This window comes from Neofelis nebulosa, chromosome 9, assembly GCF_028018385.1.
Source record: "Neofelis nebulosa isolate mNeoNeb1 chromosome 9, mNeoNeb1.pri, whole genome shotgun sequence".
Classification (NCBI taxonomy): Eukaryota; Metazoa; Chordata; class Mammalia; order Carnivora; family Felidae; genus Neofelis; species Neofelis nebulosa.
The window spans coordinates 117,557,940-117,576,806 of NC_080790.1; the positions used below are offsets into that span (position 1 = coordinate 117,557,940).

At 39.1% G+C, this 18,867-nt stretch overlaps 1 protein-coding gene and 1 pseudogene across 2 annotated transcripts in view; one reads left to right on the forward strand and one right to left on the reverse strand.

Annotated features, from left to right (window-relative positions):
• The window catches only part of TRPC4AP (transient receptor potential cation channel subfamily C member 4 associated protein), a 70,655-nt gene that overhangs the window by 32,626 nt on the left and 19,162 nt on the right, over positions 1-18,867 (reverse strand). For both annotated transcript variants that reach the window (XM_058685380.1, XM_058685379.1), the window contains exons 4-7: positions 13,961-14,018; positions 11,544-11,599; positions 8,914-9,042; positions 2,531-2,738 (exon numbers count right to left, since the gene is read on the reverse strand). In XM_058685380.1, the coding sequence (XP_058541363.1) occupies positions 2,531-2,738; positions 8,914-9,042; positions 11,544-11,599; positions 13,961-14,018 (451 nt within the window). The remainder of the gene's footprint in view (positions 1-2,530; positions 2,739-8,913; positions 9,043-11,543; positions 11,600-13,960; positions 14,019-18,867) is intronic.
• LOC131485669 (small ribosomal subunit protein uS14-like) lies at positions 12,992-13,162 on the forward strand (annotated as a pseudogene).

The following is an 18,867-nucleotide window of genomic DNA, read 5'->3' on the forward strand; positions in this document are numbered from 1 at the left end:
GCAGGGAAAGAGGAACTGTATGGTCAGAGAGCTGGGAAAGGACCCTGTACAACATCATGTGCTAAAATACAACTTTTAATAAAGCTTCAACCCAAAAGCTACAAGCAGACATCACATGTAGAGTATCTCATGGGTTAGCCACACAGGTATACAAGTGAACCTAGACATTTTATAAAGACTTCCTTTAAAAAAAAATTTTTTTTTAATGTTTATTCTTGAGACAGAGAGCATGAACAGGGGAGGGGCAGAGAGAGAGAGATAGAGGGAGACACAGATCCTGAAACAGGCTCCAGGCTCTGAGCTGTCAGCACAGAGCCCAACGTGGGGCTTGAACCCATGAACTGTGAGATCATGACCTGAGCCGAAGTTGGACGCTTAACCAACTGAGCCGCCCAGGCACCCCAAGACTTCCTTTTTTTAATGCCTCATATAAAGGAAACTAGGTTTGGGGTTAACTCTCAGTTAATTAAAAAATCAACTGACTAAAATACCTTGTCCTCCAAGAATGATGGGCAGTGCTGGTTTCACTTAAGGTAGCTTATAGACAGGTGAGTGAAGGTAACTGATAATAACAGGATAAAAATGATCTGTAGAACAGATTCCTTAAATGTAAAACTAAAAGATGAAAGTTACTTAGTGCCTCAGCACACACAAGTATCTAATACAGAACCTTTATGACCCTCAGTTTCCTAAGCTGTGCAATGAATGGGGCTGCTTGGAGAAGTAAATAAAATCACTGTTAGGTTATGCAGTTAGCTCAATGTTTGCTACACAGCAGGAGTTTAACAAATGTGAACTTTTGTCAGTATATATGTATGTGTATTTAAATCAGCTTTAAGGTATAATTTAGTTATAACAGAACTCATGTTTTTAAGAATGAGTATTTTATAATTTGCTAAAATGAGTACTCCTTAAAAGTCCTAAGAAAGGAGAAGGGAGGGGAATAAAAGCCTACACAGACTTGGATCTATGGACTCAGGAAGAAAAACAAGCCTAGAGGGGGAACCACCAACCTGGGGTCCATAGGGTTCATATACTTCTGTTTTTATTATGACTAAAACACGTATAATTATATTCCCTAACAACCTAGAAATATAGTCATGACTATGTGGTGTTCATAACTAAAACTAGAATGCTAACAGAGTTAATGAAGGACTCACATTTAGTACTTAGAAGGGAAATTGCTATGTAGCACTTAGCAATTCTGCAGAGCTAGGCCTGGGAACCCACACATCTAGTCAACTGGACTTCAGAAACAAAGTACTGTTTTCAAAGCATCCTCAGGGCAACTGTGGGATGATCATGGCTTTCTACTACTGTTTTTTGTTTTTTTTTTAATGTTTATTTATTTTTTAGAGAGAGAGAGAGAGAGACAGAGTGTGAGTGTGGGAAGGGCAGAGAGAGAGGGAGACACAGAATCCAAAGCAGGCTCCAGGCTCTGAGCTGTCAGCACAGAGCCCGATGTGGGACTCGAACCCACAAACCATGAGATCATGACCTGAGCCGAAGTCGGACACTTAACCGACTGAGCCACCCAGGCGCCCTCTCTACTACTGCTTTTTAATTGGTTATTCGGTTAACACTAAGGCAGACTGATTTTTCAGACTGTTAGCGTTCAAGAACTAGCTTTTAAGACACATAAATATTTTAGTTCAAATATGGATCATCTATACTCTTATAACCAAAACAGATATATGCCCAATTTCTCCAAATCTGCTTAGACCAGGATAGAAACAGAAAAAAGTTCTCTTGCTAACAAAAAGCAACAGGTGGGGAAATCATTAGCATATTCATGTGGTTCTAAAATCAAATAATACATAAAATAATACATTCAGAAGTCCTACTTCCACTGCTGTCATCTAACTTGTTTCCAGCCACCCCCAACAGGTAACCATTTTTAGTTTCTTGTGTGTGCTTTCAGTTTATGCATACTGTATATGAGCAAACAAATACATCTGATCTTATTCTCCCCATCTCTGCTTTACTACAAAAAGTATCATACTATACACATAGCTCTGCATTTTCCTCTTTAACAGTAATACATCTTGGAGATGTTATCCTGTATTAGTACATACTAAATCTTCTTCATTCTTTCTTCTTAAAAGCTATACAATTTTCCATTATATAAATGTTCTGGAAATTAAGTAGTTTCTTATCAATAAAACATTTAAGTTGTTCTGGTCTTTTGTTATTACAATGTTGCAATGAATGACCTTGAATATACATCATTGCCTATATACCTACAGGATAAAGGCCCAGATGAGGCTTAGTGGATCAAAAGGTACGTGTATTTGTAATTCTGATAAACAATGGATCTTACTTTTTCGATGTTCTGAATCCATTAAAAAATCTGATAAAGGTTACAAACTTGGCCCCTATAATAATGAACACATACAAAATTTACATACTCTAAGTGGACCCTATGAGCCCTCACATGGATCAATCTCTGGAGATATTGAAAGAGCAGATAATTTACAAAGGGGTCTCAGAGCCATAATTTCAAAACTCCAAAAACTTTGAGAGATTTTACCTTGGTTGATTTCAGCTGCGGAGGGTCCTAAGCTCAAGCTCTTCTTCTGCTGAGCATTTTTGGCAAGTAGTGTGTGCTTGTCATCATTCCCTGTATCCATCTCTGAAATGGTGACAGCCAGAATCCGGCAGAAATTAGCAAGCTGCTGCTGATCAAAATTGGATACTAAAGAACTCAGATTGGGGACTTCATCTAGTCGGATCATTTCCTACAGGAAACACAAATAAAACAATCCCCATGCTCAGTTCATTTGACACTGGATGTGCCCCTTGTTTGCATTCCCCAAAGAATGGGGCTTGGCAGCTAGACCACTTAGGTTAAATCCCAGCTCTGCAAACTGCAGCTGTGCAAACACAGGTAAATTATGGAACCTCTCTAAGTCTCTGTGTGCTCAACTGTCAAATGGGACTAACATACCATATAGGATTGGTCTGAGGATTAAACCCTTTGAAAACCACTGTTCTTATTCTTTGTTCATGTGGCTCATTTTGTCTATTTAGAAAAGCAAAGCAAAGCAAAGCAAATGCCTACCACTCAAGTTTTATCATTCATAAATTGCCATTCTTGCTACAGATGTTTTCTTTTTAAGAAATAAAATATTCCTAACCAGTTGTGTTCCCATCTCTCCTGCCAGAGGGAACCTTTATTTTGAACTGTTTATTATTCCCACACGTTCTTATACTTATATTTCCATAAAAATATATGGTATTAAAGTGAAGGAAACCACCAACAAAAGAAACAGCAACCTACTGTTGAAGATATTTGTAAATGATGTATCTGATGAGGGGTTAATATCCAAAAAATAAAGAACTTACAAAATGCGACATCAAAAATGATCTGATAAAAAAAATGGGCAGAGAATCTAAATAGACATTTTTCGGGGCGCCTGGGTGGCTCAGTCGGTTAAGCGGCTAACTTCAGCTCAGGTCATGATCTCACGGTCCGTGAGTTCGAGCCCTGCGTCGGGCTCTGTGCTGACGGCTCAGAGCCTGGAGCCTGTTTCAGATTCTGTGTCTCCCTCTCTCTGACCCTCCCCCGTTCATGCTCTGTCTCTGTCTCAAAAATAAATAAACGTTAAAAAAAAAATTTTTTTAAATAGACATTTTTCCAAAGAAGACATACAGAAGGCCAACAGACACATGAAAAGATTTCAGGAGAGAAATGCAAATCAAAACCACAATGAGATATCACCTCATTATCTGTCAGAATGGCTAATATTAAAAAGGCAGGAAATAACAAGTGTTAGAGAGGATGTGGAAAAAAAGGAGGATGGTACACTGTTGGTAGGAATGTAAACTGGTACAGCCACTACGGAAAACAGTATGGAGTTTCCTCAAAAAAAAAAAAAAAAAAAAAAAAAAATCAAAAACAGAAATATCAATGATCCAGTAATTTCACCACTGGGTATTTACCCAAAGAAAACAAAAACAGTAATTTGAAAAAAATATATGCACCCCTATAGTTATTGAAGCATTATTTACAATAGCCAAGATAGAGAAGCAACCCAAGTGTTCATCAACAGATGAATGGATAAAGAAGACATGGTATATACATGGACAATGGAGTATTATTCAGCCACAAAGAAGGATGAGATCTTGCCATTTACAACAACATGGAGAGACCAAAAGGATATAATGCTAAGTGAAATAAGTCAGAGAAAGACAAATACCATTTGATTTCATTTGTATAGGAGTCTACAAAACAAAACAAATGAATAAACAAAACAGAAAAAGACTCATAAATACAGAGAACAAACTGGTGGTTGCCAGAAGAGAGGCGATTGGGGGGGATGGGCAAAATAGGTCAAGGGGATTAAGAGGTACAAACTTCCAGTTATAAAAGAAATAAGTTGTAGGGATGAAAAGTACAGCATGGGGAATATAGTCAATAATATTACAGTAACATTGTACGGTGACAGATGGTGACTACACTCAGTGGCGAGTATAGCTTAATGTATAAAATCACTGAATCACTAGGCTGTATACCTGAAACTAGTATTACATTGCATATCAACTATACTTCAATAAAAAATAAATCAAAAAATTTAAAAACATTGTTTTGTTTTTAAAACCAACAATGTATTGTTTTGCATGTACAGTGTGAATTATATACGACACCTTACTGTTAGTTAACACTGGGATTTTTTTTTTAATTTATGCCACTTCTGACAACAGAAAGTTAGTACTTTTTCAACTTTTATTTATTTTTAAGTAGGCTCTGGCCCAATATGGGGCTTGAACTCACAATCCCAAGATCAAGAGTCGCATGCTCTACTGATTGGGCCAGCCAGGTGCCTCTCAACACTAGGATTAAATTACACAGATACAAGTAGCTCTAATTCATTCATTTTTTCACTCTTTTACTCCAGTGTATTTAACCAGTGTGTGTGTGTACAGACACACACACACACACACACACACACACACTCATACTATACACATAGCTCTGCATTTTCCTCTTTAACAGTAATACATCTTGGAGATGTTATCCTGTATTAGTACATACCAAATCTTATATATACACATATTTGTGTGTGTGTGTGTGTGTGTGTGTGTGTTTAGGTAGGCTATAATTTTTCACTATTAAACAATGCTGCCATGAACATTCCTATAGGTGTCTCCTTGTGTGCTTGCACAAGTAACCAATTATCTAGAGTAAGCAATAGCAGGCATTCTTGTCTTTTTAACTTTAACAGGAATATTTCCAAAGTTTCAACATTAAGTTTTCTGTTTGCTGTAAGTTAACGGATATCCTGTATCAAGTTAAGGAATTTTCCTTCTATTCCTAACTTCTATCATAAATGAATACTGAATTTTATGAAATGCTTTGTTATTTTAGTTTCTTTTTTTTTTAATTCTTCTCTACAGTCTGCAAATGTTGCATGTTGTATGAGCTTCTCTTCTTCTGAAACATCCTTATATTCCTCAGAAAATACCTACTACTGCCCTTTATCTCACTGATTCACTTCCACTGAACTGGATATTTCTCAATCACTGCACATACCCTATGATCTTGTAATTGTCTGTTTATTTTCCACATAAACTTATGCTGCCTTGAGGCTGTCCAGAGCCTCAACACATAAGAGTTGGTGGTGAGGGTCTCAGTAAATGTGTACTGAACAGGTGAATGATTCCTAGAAGCCCTCATGAGTTCCACTCTTACTTCTGGGAATGAAGGCCTGAAGTTCGCTGTGGAGGAGCTACCTGGGGGCAGCCTCTTCCACCTTTGCCTTCTCCTTCCCCAGTACACAACAAATGGGAGCCATTGTTATTATTGGTAACTGTAACTTTCAGCCCTGTTCCTCTAGCTCTGTGATGGGTCATAAACTAGGTCCTACCACCCTCCAAGCCCACTTCCTTGTGTTATATTTTAATTTTAAAATTTAATACATACAACATATGTTACGAAGCATAATCAAGTGAATAGCTGTGTGTGCCTTTCCTATCACATCTTCCTGCTTCTCTGCCAGAGGTAACCACAAACCTGAATTTTATTTTTGCTTTGCTGTTAAGATAAAAAAAGCTTTGTGTATGAGTTGAGTTTGCTTATTTCAGAGCTTTATAAAAATGATACACTATATACAGTCTTCTGTAACTGACTTCTACCAGTACTTTCTATGAGTTAGCTATCTTGTTGCCTATATCAACAATTTATTCACTTCCACTACTTTATAATATTCCATTGTGTGGATAGAGAAAATTTATCCATTCTACTGCTGATGGATCACAGACTTGGTTTCAGTTTTTTGACCCTGAAACAATGCTATAAACATTCTTATGTGTTTCTTGATGCACATGTACAGAAGTATTTCTGGCTTCCAAACCATTCCGATAATGTCCAAGAATAAGAAAAAGTTTCCATCACAACCCAATAAAACATACATAGGTGAATGTATAAATATGTGACAAAAACTTAAATAATAACCCTTACATGATACACTTTAATCTTTTCTATTTAGCTGACAGACCCAGTGGATTGATTTCACAATCTCTTGGCTTTGATGTAGTGTTTTCATTTCTAAGAATTACTGGCCTGTCTGGGACGGAGTTTATCCACAAGCATGCCTGGGAATAGGTTACAGGTGACCCAGGCACAAGAATGATGCCTCGGCCCTCAGGGTAGTGCTTCCCTAGGTGCTAGATCACGAGGTATGCACATGTTCAACTAGAAAAGAAGATAAATATATTCTGCAGGAACAAAAAGATATCAGCAGTATATAAGTATTTCCAATGATATACATTCTCACCAACATTTGTGCTCTCATGGTGGCCTTAATTTGCATTTCCCTCATTATTAATGAAGCATCTTCTTTTATTTATAGATTCTGTGAAATGCTTGCTTACATCACTGCCTCCCCCCGCCCCCTTTTTTTTTTTTTTAATTTTTTTTTTTTCAACGTTTTTTATTTATTTTTGGGACAGAGAGAGACAGAGCATGAACGGGGGAGGGGCAGAGAGAGAGGGAGACACAGAATCGGAAGCAGGCTCCAGGCTCCGAGCCATCGGCCCAGAGCCCGACGCGGGGCTCGAACTCACGGACCGCGAGATCGTGACCTGGCTGAAGTCGGACGCTCAACCGACTGCACCACCCAGGCGCCCCACCCCGCCCCTTTTTTAAACTAGGTTGTCTTTTTCTTGCTGATTTGTAAGAATTCTTGATAAATTCTGAATACCAATTTGTTAGTTACATGGGTTACATATATCTTTTCCTAGTCTGTGGCTTGGGTTCCCATTTTCTTTATGGTGCCTATCCCCCTTTCAAACTGCACCAAGGTAACGATGTCTAGCAGAACTCATCACTATTTTTAGCAACACACAAAAATATGAGTGTGACAGGGCATGACAGGCAAGCAGGAAAAGTTATGAAGGAGCAATCCTAGACTCCCATGCTGAGACTGCGCAGGAGTCTAGTGTTTCCACCCTTGAAGCCCCCTTTCACACACTGGCTGGAGCATACAATTATTGGAAAAATGACAAAGACTTTTTATCAAAGAACACAAAGGGTCTGGGATTTGTCACATCTCCAGTGTGTTCCTACAGACAATGGGCCACTTGTGCATCTTCTGCCTGCACGATGACAATCAAGGCCTGGGGAAAATGCAGCAGAAAGACAGAAACGAAAGCTAGGGTAACCGCAATGCACGCGGGTAGCCTTTTCTCTGCAAGAGCAACTCTAAGAGGCAATTCCTGCCACCTCAGTAGTAAGAGGAAGAAATCTTCCCACTGCAACCAACATGGAGGCATGGAATAAGGACTAGGGAAGTAAGCTCCATGTCTTCACAAGCATTACACAAATATCTAATACACTGACTATCTAACAGATATCTAACAGATGGTGTGTTTTTTGGGTTCTAAGTTTTTTATGATATTTTTTAATTTAGTGTTTCATTTTCATCACAGCTCCTCTTTTAAAAAAATTTTTTGAAGTAGGCTCTACATCCAACATGGGGCTTATACTCACGACCCAGAGATCAAGAGTTGTATGTTCCACCAACTGAGCCAGTCAGGTGCCCCTTTGTGTGTTTTTAAAAAAAAAAAATTAAAAAAAAAATTTTTAATGTTTATTTGAGAGACAGAGAGAGAGAATGAACATGAGTGGGGGAGGGGCAGAGAGCGAGAGAGACAGAATCTGAAGCAGGCTCTAGGCTCTGAGCTTGTCAGCACGACAGCTCATTAACTGTGAGATCATGACCTGAGCTGAAATCGGACGCTTAACCAGCCAACCCAGGCACCCCTGTGTGTGGGATTTCTTTCTTTTTTCTTTTTTTTTTTTTTTAAGTATATTCAGGATCTTTTGAATGTCCATCTTATGACCAAGTGGCAGGCTTTCAGTGCTCACATTTGTGTCTCCTATGTTGGTATCAAATTTTAACTGTTTAAGACTAATGAGATTAAACAGAAGTGAACTTAATAAGTCTAAGCCAAACATCACCATCCAGGGAAACATATCCTGATGAATGAAGGTTTCACAGCATTCAAATATAGAAAAGTGGTAGGAAAATGGAGTTATCCCATAGCATACAGCAGTGTAAGTATGCTAAAAAGATCCTGCATCATAATAATTAGCAAAGGGCAATTTGATTTCAGCAAAGTAACATTAGCCATCACATTAAAGGCAATCTGAACTTTTGAGTTTTATCATTAGTTTGATTTCAATTTATATACTGGCTTAGGTTTTACTGTCACTTAAAACCCATTAGAAGAAGAAATATAACCTACTTTTGTACCTAAATATATTTAAGTAAAAAAAAAAAAAAAAAGTTAACACGAGGAATATGGATGAATTTTTCTTTTAAAAGAGCTCTGTACATCAGTCTTGAGAATCCAATTATCGAAGACACCCTCCACCATCTGGTCATCCACCTGCTGGAGAACATAGCTCACCTTTTTAACACCCAAAATATCTTCAATGAGGGTTGCTGTTTGTAAGAATGTTTTCTTACTCGTCATCAACGTAAACAGGAAGATCACAAAGTCATTCTTTTCTGCCAAACGCTTTGTAACTCCTTCCGTCTATCACAAGGGAGAAGGAGAGAAAAGGCAGGATAGGTTATAATCTTAAAACCTGAAAAGCAAGGTACCCCCTTCTGGAAACTGGAAAAGCAACTTCAAGCTCCCTGAGGAATTCTTCGCAGAGGACTTAAATCCCTATAACCATATACAAAACGTGTGCAAATGCTTTTTGAGAGGATGGGTTTCTCTATGGTAGGTTCACGATATGTTCTGACCTAATACCTGCCTAGTAACTCAATGAGGAGCTACACACTAGCACCCAATAGCCCAAGTTTTATTTGGCCAGCAGTACATTTTAAGTAGTGAATGTCAATGTCTTCAGGCATGACGTCCTTACTCCAGATTAACCAAAATCTGCACCGTCCCCACCCCAAAACAGGCACCTCCAGACATTTCTTCATTTCTGCCTAATCCCTGGAATTAAGCCAGATCAGCATAGAGTTGGACCATATCATACTATGTTCTTCACATTTTTGTTTCCTCCTTTCCTTTTTTTTTTTTTTTAAACTGAACTGTGTTTTGCTGGAGTATCACTGATTAACATTAGGTGTCATTAACAAAAGCCTCATAAAACTAATGACCACATGGAAGTTGCCCAAGAGGGGGTCATCATACATACATCATCTTTTAAAATAAGGACAAGTTCTTACTGACCTCAGTTGCAAGAATAGTTGTACGTTAGCTGAACAATTAGTTTACTTTTATCTTCTAGGTCTGTCTGTGCCTCTCTGTCCACTAGCTACATGTGGCTACTGAGCACTTGAAACATGGTGCTCCAAGTGTAAAATACACACTGAGTTTTGAAAGCTTAGTAAGAAAAAAGAAAGTAAATATCTTATTAATAATTACTTACAATTGTTTACATGTTGGAATAATCTTAGTCTTTTTTTTTTTTTTAGAGAGAGCACGCAAGCAGGGAAAAGGGGCAGAGGGAGATGGGAGGAGACAGGGAGAAAGAAGGAGAGAGAGAGAGAGAGAGAGAGAGAGAGAGAGGGAGGGAGGGAGGGAGGGAGAGAGGGAGGGAAGGAGAGAGAGGGAGGGAGGGAGGGAGGGAGGGAAGGAGGGAGGGAGGGAGGGAGAGAGAGAGAGAGAGAGAGAGAGAGAGAGAATGAATCTCAAGCAACTCTACACTCATCATTGAGCCCGAAATGGGGCTCGATCCCTTGACCCCAGGATTATGACCTGAGCTGAAATCAAGAATCAGATGCTCAACTGACTGAGACACCCAGGCGGCCTGACATATTGGAATAATCTTGATATACTATGCTAAATAAAATATATTATTAAAATTAACTTCACGATTTCTTCCTACTTCTTTTCTTACTTTCTAAAAAAATGTGGCTATAAGGAAATTTAAAATAATCTAAGTGGTTCACGCTATATTTCTGTTGCATGGCACAGTTACAGATGCTGAACTGCTAAGTGTTGAAACTTATTTCTCTATTTGTGTTGGTTGATAAGAGGCTTAAACCCAAATTTATGTCCCATCCACAACACCACTGATTTTATAGTCAGCCCAATTCCTGGATACATGTTACACCCTCACCGTGTTCCACCCTTTTCCTCACCTACTTCTAAATTTATGATTTATGATCTTGGTAGATTTTATACGAGATGCATGAAACCTCTTTTGGAATGAGGCAAGAAATGAAATGTAATTAAATGCTCTGCTGTATTTTCATAGCACACAGATTTCACTTCTACAGGGGCATTGGTTTCATTTCTGCCATGTATTATGCTGCTTACAGTTTACCACAGTTTACCACAGTATCCTAAAAGATGGATACTGTGTTTTACAAAAATTACCACATGTATGTTACTTTACAAGGTGCTTTCACATCTATCATCCCACTTAGTCCTCGTAACAAGCCTACAATGTTGGTAAGATTACTGACTGCACTCTCCTGATAAGAAACTAAAAGCTCAGGGAGGTAAATTAATAAGCACTGAGCCATGAGCCAGAACTCCAAATCATGTTCTAGCACTAAGTGCTAGGCTTTTTCCTTTCTACCAAAATGCTTCTTTTATCCACCTTTCTTTCTTGCTCAGGGTCGACCAAACAGAGTGTCCTGCTCAATATATTGGTGAGGCTTCTGGTTCCTGTTTTGTTTTCTAACAAGAAAAATGAAGAAACAGAAATAAAGGGATTAAAAGGAATCTTAAAAGGAACACATTCTCCCAGTGCATGTATCCACTTGGTAAGTGATTGTTCAGTCTCTGCTTGGACAGAGTCTGTCTCTGGAGAGATTGTTTAGTCTCTCCAGGGCTAAAGGAGATCACCACCTGCTGCAGTAGCCCTGGCTCTTAACACTTTCTACAAAATTCTGCCTCCCCGTAATTCCCACCTGTTGGTCCTGGTTCTCAGACCCATGTAAGTCAGTCCAATTGCCCCATGTCTGAGGATAGCTCTCATGTCCACCCCCTGCACTCGAACTTTCCCTTATCAAGCACTGCAGATGTGGTGGGGAGATAAATGGGGCCCCAAGGGCAGGCATACTTACACAGACACAGGTATTATACAGGATGCTCAAACAGTCCTTGGACATTTCATCACTTACTGAAAGTGAAAGGGGAATAACTGGTTATTTTCCTCATTGAAAATATATTGTAACAGAATTAAACTTTTTGAACACAAGAACTGGTCCTCACAATCTCCTCCAAGATGATTACTTTCCTTTTAGCACACCTCTTTCCGGTCCTTGCTTACCAAAGATTTTCATGATACTCCTCAGAAACTACAAGCCAATTAGCATATGGATTTTTGGTTGGTAGTAGCCCTTTTTTTCCTATGCTCCATAGCCTTCATGTTTTCAATCTACTGTGGTGTCATCACTTAATAGCCATGTTCTCTCTGTAGTTTGCTTAGAGTATATCCAGGGTTTTGGATGGGGGGGGGGGGATTTTTGTTATTTAAATAGACTAAAAATAAGTAATTTAATATATGTGTGTAACCTTTTTATGCTTGTGTTGCATCGGTTCCTCAAGATACATTTCCAAAAGCAGAACTGCCAGAATCCCGAGTATGAGCTTCCTGACTGAGCGTTACAAGTCTCCATTGAAAGTGCTACTAGCAGCAAACAAAGGTTATCATTTTTACTAAAGACTATAAGTGTGTTTTTGTTTTTTTGTTATTTCTGTTGGGGAAATGGCTTTTATTGACTGACCTACTAACTCCAAAAAAGAACTAGCTACTTCTCTGTGAGTAGGAACAGGGGAATACCATAAAAAGGAAACAACTGTCATGACCCCAAAGCCTGGAGAGAATAAAACTAAGTAGGAACCATCAACTAAGTGTTTTCTTTGGCATTAAATTTTTTAAAACTGTTTCCATTCATTCCTATGCTGCCACAAACTCTAAAATGCTAGGTCTCCCTCTGAGATGTCAATGGGTGGGTGGTGCTGACAAGCTAGCTTGACCAGAAGAGTTATCTGATACAATCTTGAGACAGTGCAGATGTCTCATATACCTCATCACTACCTTTTAACCTGTTGGGGCTTTTTGGTTTATCTCATGACTTCAGAGCAGGTTGGAATACCAGATCAGTGTATCTCAATATTTCTAGACCTTTCATTTTCAAAAGGAACTGGAGTTCACTCATTCATCAAATATTTATCCGGCACCTACTCTAGAGCAGATAAAGAATACACAGTGTTTAGTGGGGGGAAAAAAATCCTAGCCCTAATGGAACTTATAAATCTAGTACAAGAAAGAGAGAATGAGCACCCCAAAAAGTAATTACAAGATGCCACTTATTATCAGTGCATAGAGAACCCAAAGAACCAATTTAGATAGAGTACAAAGCTGAGACATCAAAGCTTCTTAACCACTGCTGCATGCACTAACAAGGCCTTATGTAGTTTGGTTTGTTCCAGTTAAGGAGGGAATTTTTTTTTTTGTATTTAAGAAAAGATACTTTTCCTTTCGCCTTGTCACATCAGAGAGAGCAAGATGGGTCAGCAGCAGCTCTACTGGAGCCATCTGAGGAAGTCTGAGCAGGGTTCTCGTTCTTGACGCATCTGCTCAAACCACCACGGTCTGATCAGGAAACACGGCCTCAGTATGTGCCGCCAGTGTTTCTGTCCGTAGGCGAAGGATATAGGGTTCATTAAGTTGGATTAAGTGAACTTCCTTGAGTGGGTCATCCAAGATACCTACTTACCCACAGATATCTAGGATACCTACCTTAGTGTTCATTGTACATAAAAGTAATTCAATTAAAAACGTGTGTATATGAGGTTTGCAGAAAAGCATTCATCAAATGTTAAAAGTGACCTCTGGCACATATGTATGTATTTATTTTTGTGATTGTTGGCTTTTAATGCCAAAGAAAAGTGCTCTTTTTTCTCCTTATTAAATACTCAATACCTAAAAATAATACTTGTAACATGCAGAAGTTATAAAAAGGAATAAAAGAATAATACCCATAAGACCCATCACCCCGCTTAAGAAATAAGCTACCAAAACCCTTTGACTTTTTAACCCTTACCATTTCTGGTAATGACTGAACTTTTTACCAAGAGCACGTATCACCTTTATAACAACAACAACAACAATATAAAACAAATGATCCTACCAGGTTATTCTTTATTCCCTCAATTAACTAGACAGGAGAAATAAGAGTTTTCAGAGAAAACCTAAAAGTTGGGCCCAGAGACTATCAGAATCTACTAAGATGCAATTCTTTTAGCCCAGTGGTTTTCACACTTTTTCGTTTAAAGCCCCAGATCTATATTTCTACTGAGTATAAAACTGATAAAGAGAGCTGCCTAGTTGGGGGAGGAGAGCACATGCTGCCACTGAATAATAGAAGGCAGACCCTCACTCTTGAGTTAGGAGGTAAAAGAAGAGAAGCCCCTGAAAACCACGTCACATCAGCAGGCTGGGAAATGAGGGCCAGTGGCTTGCAAGTATACTTACTTTTCAGTTTCTGTCCCCGGATAGAGATTGTAGGCCTCATAAGAATTTCTACAAGGAGCTATAGATAAAAATTTAAAGAGTTAAAAAAAAAAAAAAAAAAAAAAAAAAAAGAAAATTGGGTAAAATCTTCATAATTATTTCCAAGCATAACTTATAAAACAATCTTTGCCATGATAACTGATGGCCCAAACATCTGTTCCCAACACACCCAGAAAGCAGTGAGGCTCACAGGAATGAGCACTGTACCAAGAGTCAGGAAGCCTGGGTTCTAGTCACAGCTCAGCTCAGCCACCTAGTCCCCATGTCAACTTGGGCAAGTAATTCTCTCCATGGCCTCAGCTTTCTCATTTTATTTTTATTTTTAAATTATTTAACTATTTTATTTTTTTGAGAGAGAGGCAGAGAGAGAGGGAGAGAGAGAATCCCAGGCAGGCTCTGCACCATCAGTGCCTAGCCCAGTGCAGGGCTCAAACTCACAGAACCACGAGATCATACCTGAGCCGAAACTAAGAGTCAGAGGCTAAACCAACTGGGCCACCCAGGCACCCCTGAAGACTTGAACATTATAAACCAACAAGCTCTAACAGATATCTATAGAACATTCTGCCTATCAACAGAATACACATACATTCTACTCAAGCATACATGGAGTATGCTCCAGGATAAATCATATATTAGACCATAAAACAAGCCTCAATAAATTGAAAGGACTGAAATCACACAAAGCATATCATCTGATGACAACGGAATAAAATTAAAAATACCAGAAAGAAATTTGGGAAATTCACCAATGTGGAAAATTAAAAAACACATATAAATGAGTCAAAAAAATTAGAAAATACTTTGAGATAAATGAATACAGTAAAACTTATGATACAGCTAAAGCTGTGTTTAGATGGAAATTTATAGTTGTAAATGCCTATATTTAAAAAAAAGAATTATCTCAAACCAATAACCTTATCTTTCACATTAAGACACTGGAGAAAGAGGTACAAACCCAAAGTATGCAGAAGAAAGGAAATAATAAGAATTAGAGTAAAAATTAATTTAGTAGAGAATAAAAAGTAACAGAGAAAATCAATAATATCACCACCAACCTTAGAGAAAACAAAAACTGCCCTCCTGCTGAGGGATACTTTTAACTATTATATGTGATACTACGCTAAGCATCTTTGAAATTTTTTTTTTTTTCAACGTTTTTTATTTATTTTTGGGACAGAGAGAGACAGAGCATGAACGGGGGAGGGGCAGAGAGAGAGGGAGACACAGAATCGGAAACAGGCTCCAGGCTCCGAGCCATCAGCCCAGAGCCTGACGCGGGGCTCGAACTCACGGACCGCGAGATCGTGACCTGGCTGAAGTCAGACGCTTAACCGACTGCGCCACCCAGGCGCCCCAGACGCTAAGCATCTTTGTATACAAACTTTATTTCATTTTGACTTACATCTTCATGAGAAAGTTACAGAAAGAAATGTAAACAAGGCAAAATCATTAATGATCTTTAAGGTTTTAGGCATGCTCCACAAATGGTTTTCTAAAGAGATGCCCCACTTCTCAAAATCATCCGAAGTTATAAGATGCTCAAGTGGAAGATGGATTATGTCAATGAATAAATTAAAAGTCCTTTAATGCCAAGCTATGGATTATGGCCTATAGACATTTCATTTGGTCCACATCTACTGAAAAGCTGGGAGATTTTACATAAGAATCTAGATTTCCCACACACCCCCAGGGCAACAATAGTCAATGGGGGTAAAAGAGTCATTTCCCCATAAAATGGGCACATACTCTCCACTTCTCCAGAGTCCCTGTAGGCATTTAATTTACACAGATCATGACTCGGGCTGCTTCAGTCCAGTAAGGTACCTACTTGACCCTGTACGCATCTGACTTTACAAACTCTAGGATACACTTTTCACTGCCACGTCAGGGGTTGGGTCAAGTTGACAAAGGAGTGGTCTAACCACCAGCGTGCCCAATTATTCCAATTCATACTGAAGAAAGGGTGACTTTGGGGCATAGCTAGTGACGGGCAGAGGAAGAAATAAAGAGCTCTGTCTGAAACAGGAGCAAGATGACAAGGGAGTTCAACAAGAACAAATGCACCCAACTAAAGGTAAGTCGAGAGCAAAAGGACCAGAGCAAAATCTCCTATTTATCAACAGACGAAATTCCTGGAGAAGCCAATCTTCCCCAAAGCAGACCAAAACCTCACAAAATCATAAAACTTTGATCCAAACAGACATCAGGCTAGAGACCCCAGATACCCACATTATTTTTTTTTTCCTCCCATAAATACAGTGGTTTTTATTACAATACATTCCTTGATGAACAATTCAGAGGTAAAGGATCCCTCGAGCTGGTCATTAAGTAACTGTTGCAGGACCCCTACAGCTGCTGAGGAGAGGCAATGTTGAGCAACAATTAGGGAATAAAGACTATGACTGATGCTATGGATGCAAATGTGTAACAATCTTTACTTTTGTGGAAAATGGCATCTTTAAGGAAACATTTTTTAAATTGCAGTATAACAGGGACGCCTGGGTGGCTCAGTTCGTTGGGCGGCCGACTTCAGCTCAGGTCATGATCTTGCAGTCCGTGAGTTCAAGCCCTACATCAGGCTCTGTGCTGACAGCTCAGAGCCTAGAGCCTGCTTCGGATTCTGTGTCCCCCTCTCTCTCTGCCCCTCCCCCACTCACGCTCTGTCTCGCTCTGTCTCTCAAAAATAAATGTTAAAAAAAAATTTAAATTGCAGTATAACATGAGCCAGCAGAGTATACACCATAAATGTACAACTCCCGTTTTTACAAGGTGAACATCCTTCCTGTATCTAAAAAGTAAACCCCTCTCCATTTAAAAGTACCATAAACAAAGTCAAAATTTAATTTTAAAACTTGGAAAAAAAACCCAACACATATAACAAAGGACCTTTATTTTTTTTAACGTATTTATTTATTTATTTATTTATTTATTTTTGAGAGGGGGAGGGGGAGGGGGAGGGGGCATGCGAGCACACGTGTACGAGCAGGGGAGGGGCAGAGAATCCGAAGTGGACCCTGCGCTGACAGCAGAGGGGCTCCAAGGCTCACTAACAGCCAAAGTTGGATGCTTAACTGACTGAGCCATGCAGGTCTCCCAACAAAGGACCTTTAAAAACCGAGTACTTACAAAGTGTTACAGTCTAAACGTTTGTGTCCTCCCAAAATTTGTATGTTAAATCCTAATGCCAAATGGAATAGCATTAGGAGGTGGGGCCTATGGAAGCTGATTAGGTAAGGAGGGCACAGCTCTCAGGAATGAGATTATGTCCTTCTAAAAAAGTCTCCTGGGGGCACCTGGGTGGCGCAGTCGGTTAAGCGTCCGACTTCAGCCAGGTCACGATCTCGCGGTCCGTGAGTTCGAGCCCCGCGTCAGGCTCTGGGCTGATGGCTCGGAGCCTGGAGCCTGTTTCCGATTCTGTGTCTCCCTCTCTCTCTGCCCCTCCCCCGTTCATGCTCTGTCTCTCTCTGTCCCAAAAATAAATAAAAAACGTTGAAAAAAAAAATAAAAATAAAAATAAAAAAGTCTCCTGAGATATCCCTAGCCCCTCCCACTACATGAGGACAAGGAGAGGCTGGCAGTCTACAACCTGGAAGAGGGCCTTCACTAGGCAGCAAATTTGCCAAAGCCATGACCATGGACTTCTCAGCCCCAAGAACTACAAGAAATAGATTTCTTTTGTTTATAAGTTACCTAGTCTGTGACAGTTTGTTATAGCAGCCCAAACTAAAATGGAAAATCAATAAAGAAAGGCCTAATAACCAAATAGAAAAAGATGCAAAGACACTAAGAGACAACTGGCAGAAAAGGAATTACTTATAAATACATGAAAAGATCTTCAATCCCACTCATGGAAAAATGCAAATTTTAAAAACTATGAAGAGAATATATAAAATACTCTTAGAAGGCATAAGACGACAACCCAATTAAAAAATGAGAAAAGGAAATAGAGATTTTCCAAGGAAGACGTACAGATGACCTATAAGCACATAAAAAGACGTTCAACGTCATTAGCCATCTGGAAAATCCACACCAAAACCACAGTGAGATACCACTCTATACCCAGTAGCATGGCTATAATCAAAAGCACAGATAATAACAAATGCTGACAAGGATGTGGAAAAATTAGAACCCTCAACCCAATTAAAAAATGAGAAAAGGAGGTAGAGATTTTCCAAGGAAGATGTACAGATGACCTATAAGCACATAAAAAGATGTTCAACGTCATTAGCCATCCAGAAAATCCACACCAAAACCACAGCAAGATACCACTCTATACCCAGTAGTATGGCTATAATCAAAAGCACAGATAATAACAAATGCTGACAAGGATATGGAAAAATTAGAACCCTCATACACATTGGTGGGCATGTAAAATGGTGTAGCTGCCTTGGAAAATAGTCTAAAGGGTCCTCAAGAGATTAAACTTAAGAGTTACCATACACCTCAGCAAACCCACTTCCGGGTATATACCCTAAATTAATAAAAACATATGTCCACACAGAAAATGGACACAAATGTTAAGAGTAGCATTATTCCTAATAGCTAAAAGGTAGAACCCCAAAAAGCCATCGATTGACAGATATACAAAATGTGGTATGTGCATACAATGGAATGTTCTTCAGCCGTAAAAAGAATGCAGTACTCACATAGGCCACAACATGGATGAACTTGAAAACATTAAGCTGAGTTAAAGAAGTCCATAAAAGAAAACCACATATTACATGATTCCATTAAGATGAAATGTCCAGAATAGGGCTATCTATAGAGATAAAAAGTAGAATAAAAGTTGCCTATGACAGAAGTGTGTAGGGGAGTGATAGCTAAAACATATCATGGAGTTTTTCTAGGGTGATAAAAATGCCCTA